Source organism: Peromyscus leucopus, chromosome 8b (genome assembly GCF_004664715.2).
Source record: "Peromyscus leucopus breed LL Stock chromosome 8b, UCI_PerLeu_2.1, whole genome shotgun sequence".
Lineage (NCBI taxonomy): Eukaryota > Metazoa > Chordata > Mammalia > Rodentia > Cricetidae > Peromyscus > Peromyscus leucopus.
The window spans coordinates 76,274,524-76,282,813 of record NC_051086.1 but is presented as its reverse complement, the minus strand read 5'-3'; the positions used below and the strand labels follow the sequence as shown (position 1 = coordinate 76,282,813).

At 37.5% G+C, this 8,290-nt stretch overlaps 1 protein-coding gene across 1 annotated transcript; it reads right to left on the bottom strand.

Moving 5' to 3' along the window:
• Nucleotides 1–4,968: 4,968 nt before the first annotated feature.
• Nucleotides 4,969–5,722, bottom strand: LOC114692972 (40S ribosomal protein S6-like). The gene is given in 2 exon segments (XM_037200904.1): nucleotides 4,969–5,422; nucleotides 5,424–5,722. Coding segments are annotated over 2 exon segments (738 nt in total). The 3' UTR covers nucleotides 4,969–4,983.
• Nucleotides 5,723–8,290: the final 2,568 nt, after the last annotated feature.

Genomic DNA, 8,290 nt, shown 5'->3' with positions numbered 1-8,290 from the left:
CAGAGCTAATGCCACAGAAACTCTCATGGAGCCACAGCCCTGCCGTGATAAATCCCTTCTGAAGCACTATGTGGGAAAGTATCGCTTTTACATCTTTTAGTAATTCCATCAAAAGTCCATTATGAAACCAAGTAGATAAATCGAGGGCTGTACCTTAGCTTTTTATAAGGAAAAGTTAGGCTTTTATCTGATGTCACAACTGCAGGCTCTGTCAGTGCTAGGGCCTCAGCATCCCTCCTGTTTTTGGAATCTCCCACATACAACAATGACTATATTCTAGATGCCTGCTATCCTAAACTTCTATTCTGCTACATTACTGATTATTGAAAATGAAATAGCGCTCAAGTTAAAATGTTAGTAAAAGTACCTGATACCTCCCATAGATTAAATAAACATTGGTACAGCTTACTTTTCCAGGCATCCATTCACATGCTGCATGAGGGTTACTGTTGGCATGTTCATTTTGAAAAATTGAGATAACTATTGCCTTTGATATAATCTCCCTGGTAAGTTGATAAGGATATGGGAAGTGTCTGAAACTTTGGATGACAGAGAGGGAAAAAAGAACAAACCAATGAAGTGTGTGTGTGTGTGTGTGTGTGTGTGTGTGTGTGTGTGTGTGTGTTAATCCTACTGAAGCATAGAAAGACAGAATAGCCTTCTCTCTAATTTGCTTTGGGGGATCCCCCAGTGCTTACTCACATCATCCCAGAGGAGCAGGATGAGGATATAAACACCCCATCAAGATGCTCTGACTAACAAGGGAGCCAGGTAAGCACTACATAGGTGCACTTGTGGAACCTAAGATACCATGAGTCTTGAAATTTATTTTGGGAGTTTCTGAAGAATAAATTATTTTTCACTAACTCTAAAATGGCCAAGCAGGGTAAAGTATGGAAGCAAGATGGAGAAAAGAGAGTACTTACTCAACAAGTATTCATTCCCTACCAGCACTGTACTATGCCACCTTGTCTATTGATAAGGGCCTCACATGTTAATGAAATGCTAGCTGTCCTAAATTAACAAATTAAGCCATTTTCATTTCAATTATTCAGATAATTGTACACTTAAATGAGTGTATTTTTTGTCATTTTCACAATCCATGACCCTCTCTCATCCCCTCCCTATTCCCATCTAATGCCTTCTTCCCAACCCATCCATCCCCTACTTATGAACATTTTCATTTTGTTTTGTAATAGGCAAGTTAAATAAAATTTGCTCATAGGTAGAAGTTTATTTGCTGTAGCACACATAACTTACCCATGGCTATACTCCTGTCTTGATTACTCTTCCATTTCTGTGAGTAGATACCATGACCAAGGCAGCTTATAAAGAGTTTTGGGGGGAGCTTACTCCTCCAGAGGGTTAGAATCCATGACTAATATAATGGGAGGTATGACACCAGCCAAGCAGGCACAGTGCTGGAACACTAGCTGAGAGTTTGTACCCTTATCTGCAATGTAGCAGGCAGAGAGAAGGAAAACTAACTGGGAATGGAATAGGGTATTAAACCTCAAAGACGCCTCCCAGTAAGACACCTTCTCCTGGCAAGCCACCCCTCCCAATCCTTTCTAAACAGTCTCATCAGCTGAGGGCCAAGTATTCAAACATATGAGTGTATATGGTCAATTCTCATTAAAACCACCGAAATCACTGGAAAAAAATTCCACTAACAATTAACAGCCAGTAGCTCCATAAGGAAAACTAGAACTCTCTCATCCATGATACAATGTTGACAGGCTCATCTTCTGCAAGTCAGGTACCCATAATTGCTATGAGCATGTGAGTGCATTGGCCATGCCATGTGCAATAGAGAGCATCCCACAGTACTCCTTCCAATACTTTCACACTTATGTTTTGCTCCCTCCCCTTTTATGATGCTCTGTAAGCTTGGGAGAGGGTGACATAGATGTCCCATTTGGGCATAGCATTCAACAGTCACTCATTCTCAGGACTTTGAACAGGTATGAGTCCCAGCATTAGCTGTTACTCACTGAAAACAAGAAATTCTCACAGGTCTTCTTGATAAAAACTCAGTGATATTTTTTCCAGAGACATAAGTACAGAGAAGTGGTTGGATTTCACTGCATGGTTTTTTGTTTTTGTTTTCCCCAAAGAAGCTTCTCCTTGTCTTCCATAATTCTAGTTGTTGTATCTCCCACCAGGATCTATTTCCACAGGTTCTGCTATGGCTGATGTTGGCAACACAAAAGTCATCCTGTCTTTAAGCTAATCTGTTTTCCATATGACACTAAATCCCTCTACTCCCAGATATGACTGCTGTGTATGTCTCTGGCAGAGGCTTCTATCTAGGCACCACATTGCCAAGAACATATTGGGAAGTAATCCTTGCTTCAAAGTAGAGAAAAGTAGTAATGTTTTTCTCTAAATAACACAGAAGTGTGCTCTTTGCTCTCCATGAGATTCTAAACTCTAGCGAGGCATGCCTCTCACTTGTTATGAATAACTGTCTCTTCCCTAAGTTTGGAGACCTTAGCTCAATTTATTTAAATTTTGTCTACAACAAAATCTCCTAAATTTATCGTTCCCCATATATCTCAGTCCCTTACACACACACACACACACACACACACACACACACACACACACACACACATCACTCTGAGTAATATCTTACTGGCCTTTCTCAGTTAAATTCTTGGTGTGATTTACATGTGAGGACTATTTGAATTCCAGAAATGAACATGGCTTACATTCTGCCAGAATTCTGCCTATCCCAGAAGATAATAGGTGAGTGTCTAATGAGCTATTCCATAATAAAAATGCCTAGAGATTATTCTGGCTTTGTTTTTAATCCCCTCAACACACACAATATTAGCTCATATGAAAAACTCACTTTATCATTTACAAGAGATCCCTGAGGAAATTCTACCAAGATGACATTCTGAAACAGGTACATACCTGTAAATCCCAGCACTCTGGAGAATCATTACAAGTCTTAGGGCAGTCTGGTTTATGTGGTGAGGTCTAGGCCAGCTGAGGCTACAATGACCAGACTCTGTCTCAAAAGTTCAAAATAAAAAAGTAACAATATTACTGATAGGAATCTTTCTTCATGTCTCAGAACAGTAGCTACTGTAAGAAACTTAAATATTAATTCTAAGTGATTTATACAACTACATTTAGTTAGTGATGTCCACATTAGATAATACAGATAAAAAATAGACCAGAAAAAATTACTTTTTTTCCATTAGATGAAGCTTGTAAGAATGTATGGAGAGATAGATGCATAAATGGATGGTAGATAGATAGATAGATAGATAGATAGATAGATAGATGATAGAAAGATAGATAGATAATAGATGATATCTATAAGCAGCACTAAGAATATGACAAACATTAATTTAGATAGCACTCCAACACCATAAAATTTCAGACGAAAGCAGGCAAGAAAAGAAATATTAAAAAAAGAAATTTAAAGAGACTATCAACAGCCCATAGTTCATACAGTACATTGTCAATGCAACAAAAAAAGTGGCAGTTTGGATTTATTGTCACTATGAAAAGCATGAAACAATTAGAGAGACTGTTTCGTGAATTGGGATGATCTGATCTTCAAGTGTAATGGATAGAAGTAATTGCCTTGGCTGGCAGGCATCTAATTTCCTAATTTTAATGTCTTAAATACAATGCATGAAAGCACTAAACACAATTTTAAATAAACCCTGATTTTTATTTCTTTTATTCATAATGATTAGAATAGAAAATAATACAGAGAGAAAAGTAAGACAGATCACATGATGAGAGAGGTAGAGTTAGGAAGCTGATAAACTCAAGAAGGAGGTCAAGAGTTTACTTCTGATCCAAAATTTATAAATCATTTTCCAATAAATATTCTATTTGAATTATTTTAAATTTAAAGATTCAGGACATATTACATTTGAAACACCATGCTATCAGCAATTTTAAAATTGAAATCTGCAGTTGTAATGTATGCCTGGGTTATAGGCTTTGCATCTGATCACGAGTGTAGAGTTATGCTAATTTTCTTTTTATAAATTCTGCCATTGCTACCCTAATGATGCTGGGATGCTGGGAAGACTATATGCTTTTGTGCCTAAAATTCATTATATCCTTGCTGATTTGTATGTGATGCGGGCTTATAAATGTTGTGCATTGTAAAGTGTTCTATGGAAGAAGAATTGACCACACAGTTAAAGAAACAGGCAAGTCAATCAAATCAGTGATTTCATCTGGTCATTGTTCTTGTTGATTTTCTTGCATTGTGTTTGAATCCCAAGCAAGACCGAAGGTGTAGAAAGGTGAGGGGTCCTATTTATATATAGTCCACACACAATTCTTTAGATGGTAAGAAAGATGTCACTCAGCTCTCGGTATTCAAATGGAGATTAATCATAATATTGTAATACTTGAAGGATAACAGTTGCCAGGGTTATGTAGCCATTTCCTCCAAATGAAATATTCCATCCTGGAGAGAGGCACTTTAAGACTATGGAAGTAAGAAAAATAGGTTCAGAATAAGCAACTTACAAGTCTCAAGAAGTCCCTGGAAATTATAAAATTCACAAGGCTCCTTCTCAAGAATGTTACATAAATAGTAACAAATGCTGGAGAAAGGGAACTCTCCAACTTGTCAAGCTATCTGCACGTTGTGAAAATGCTCCTGAGATAAAGCTTTCATGAATTTTCATCCATGTTGTGGTGCACTTTTTGGCTGTGATCTATATTTGAGTCCCCCAGGCTCCTGTAAGTAACCCCTCACCTATAAAACTATAGGTAACCCTTATAAACTTACTGGTTCACTAAACTAACTTTGGCTAGACTTGTTTCTTTGGCATGTCATTGCTACTGTATGGGTGTGTAAATAAATGTTTGTTTACACCTGTCCCCAGGAAAATTCACACAACAGTTAACCCTTCCTTTCGTGTAATTCCTTTTTTTTTTTTTTTTTTTTTTTTTTTTTTTTTAAGGTATGATCATTTATTTGTTACCCTTAAAGACTTATTTTTGACTGGACTCAGACTTAGAAGTAGAAGTTCTCAGAGACGACAGCCTATGTCTCTTGGCAATCTGTTTCTGGAGCTTTTCTTCGGCTTCCTTCATTCTCTTGGTCAAAAGTTTAGCATATTCTGCTGCCTCCTCCTTGTTTTTCTTGGTTCGTTGTTTCTTTAGAGCAATACGACGGCGTTTGTGTTGCAGGACACGTGGAGTAACAAGACGCTGAATCTTGGGTGCTTTGGTCCTGGGCTTCTTAACTTTTTTGTTCAACGGCTTTCTGACCACGTATTGGTGGACATAATCTTCTTTAGAGAGGTTAAAAAGCTTTTGGATTCTACTAGCTCTTTTAGGTTCCAACCGACGAGGCACAGTAGTATCTGTCAGTCCAGGAATATCCTTCTCTTCTTTCTTTACAATAACCAAGTTGAGAACACAGAGATTGGCATCCTCGAACAGACTTTTGCTTCCTCTCTCCATTTCTCCTTGGTCTATAACAAGAATGCCCCTTATTCAACAGCAGGCGCACTCTGCCGTGGGTCAACACGCCTTGCTTCATGGGAAAGCCTTGTTTGTCATTCCCGCCACTGATTTGAACCACATAGCACTTCCACTCTTCACGCATGGCATCAGCAGCCACTTCTGTGGCCATGTGCTTCTCGTAGAACCTACGAAGCTTGCGCTCATTGTCCACTTCAATGAGTTTTTGACAGCCAATGGCAGGGAAGGAGTTATTTAGCTTCATCTTGACACAGCCGACCGCCTAGGAGGCACCACGAAAAAGTGTAATTCTTAAATGAATGAAAATGTAAATTGATACATGAAATATTAGGTAGCATAATATAGTCAAAATGTTTGTCTAAATTAAGAATAATTTATGTCTTAATTAAGAAAATTTATGAAATTACATAAATATATGACTTTTGCAACCTATTCAATAATTACTTCTTTGAAATCCTTGAGAAAAGTAACAAACCCAATGAGTCTCAGTTAGTTGCTCTTTTAAACAAAAGGTAAAGAAAGCATCAATCGTAAAAGCCTATGCTAAGTGTTACAAAGATAAGATCACTGTTGGCCTATTTTTAGGCACAGTGCCAAGGTTAATCTCTCTATTCTTCCTGTCTTCTGACCACTAAGCATAAGTCCTAAGGAGACTGAGTTTTTTGAGACAAATGTATAAGTCATTTTCTTAGTCACAGCTGTTGCCCTAAAGTAATTCGTCTGTGCTCACCCTGGTGAATCAAACTACAACTTGAAAGAAAACTGAAGGTATCATTTATCAACTTCTTTTTAGTCAGGAAGCTGGGACCAGCCCTAGGCAAAGAGACCATGTTAGCTTTCCCCTGTCTCCTGCTCAATGAAACCAAGACTGAAAAGCAAAAACAAAGCACTGTCAGTCCCCAAACACAGTCAGGATCTCAACTCTCAACAAACCTCAGGCAGTCAAGGAGATTCTCCAAGCTTTTATAAATACCCTTTGTGTCTTCCCACTTGTGTCTCCTACAAAAGAAAAAAAAAATGCATGCCTTACTATATATGTCAGAAGTTCTATTTAATAGCCACTCATCATTCCCCTGAGTCTTTTCTTCTGATATGTGCTGGTTCATATACTGTGCCTGCCTTCAAAGCCTTGGTGATGGTGCTCACTCTAGTCTAGCGACATTCCTTGTGAAGAATTTTAGGGCACCAAAATGGGTGATTCATATACCTCTAACATCTCTCTCTCTGATGTATGGATTATTAGTTTCACATTCATTTTATGAGAGAGCAATGCTAAGTTGGCATGTTTGATTCCCCCCTTTTAGGTAGTTAGGACATCCCAAAGCTGCATCTCTGGTCTCGATCTAAAAATCTATATCCATGTGCTTACTAAACAATCAGTTTGAATTTGAGAGTTTACACGGCAGACATTTTACTTGATTGTATGAGAGTTCATGGTGAAGAAAGGCAAGGCTTTCTCAGGAAAAGATGAGGTGACATCCGGGGCAACTAGGAAGCAGAAGTTAGAAAAAAATGAAAAGTGTGCCACTGTCAAATGTTATGTAGAAACTATCTTTTCATTTCTAGACCTTGTTCTCATCTATAAATGTAGTTGATAATCTCTGGACTAAGATAAACACATAAAACATATTGAAAGGACATAGTCCAATACTTTATGTAAAAAAAAAATCTTGAAAAAAATCAGCCCTCTGCAATATTTATGTCACTATTACAGTTAAATGCTATTAAAGTGTAGTACATTCTGGGTAGAGGCCTTCTACCATCATCCAAAGCTATATTGAGTGTAATTGCACTGCTTTATTTCTTTTTTTGTAAGAAATTTATTTTGATCATAAAGCTCAAGGCCGTTAATAAAACTGTGGTAGGTGTGATGATAAATATTGATTAGCAACTTGATCGGACTTACAATCACTTAAGAGATAAGTCTCTGGGCATGCCTCAGAAATATTGTATGAAATAGGTTAGTTTATGGACATTACAGACTATGTGAGAGATTATACATAGATTCATTTAACCGAGGTAGAAGACCCTATACTTCTTAGCTGGGTTTAGCATCCTTCTAATGGGTTAGGGTTCTGGACAAAATAGAAAAAAGACAAGATGAGCATCGGCATTATCACTCTCTGCTGCCAATGACAGAAACAATGAGACCAGAAACTGTACTCTCCTCACACCTTCATTCCCAAACATTATGGACTGCATCCTCAAAATGTGAGCCTAAGTAAATCCTTCCCCCCTAGGATATATTGGACAGGTATTTTGTTACAGTTCTGTGGGAAGAAATTAATACAGAAGGATTAGCTTGGCAAACTGAATTATCAGCCAGTTCCCATACCTGCACTTGTGCATTTCAGTGACCCACATAATCTCTGTCTCATTTTCTTCATTTGTAAAATGAGACTAACCTTGCTCTTTCTTTGATCAAATCCTTTGTATTGATTAATGATATAACCTGAAATATGCAACGTTGGGTTTCTTATACAATAAGCATCTTTTTCTAGACATTTTTACATGCCCTGGGAGGCTGTTCATTTTTTATAATTGACAGATACAATTTATCATGCTTTGAAGTATATGAGTATACATAAATACATATATACACATATATAAACTCTAGGTAATTAACATGTGCAAATGCACCTCTGTTCTTTCAATCTATGACATACATAATCACATTGCAAAAAATTCCAGGTAAGGCCAGCTTCACGAGGTATCACATGAGTATTTTTTTAAAATCACAGACCCAAATCATACCCAGAAATTCTAAAGCTTGAAATCAGAGGTAATTTGTGGTGATATATTATGTACCCTG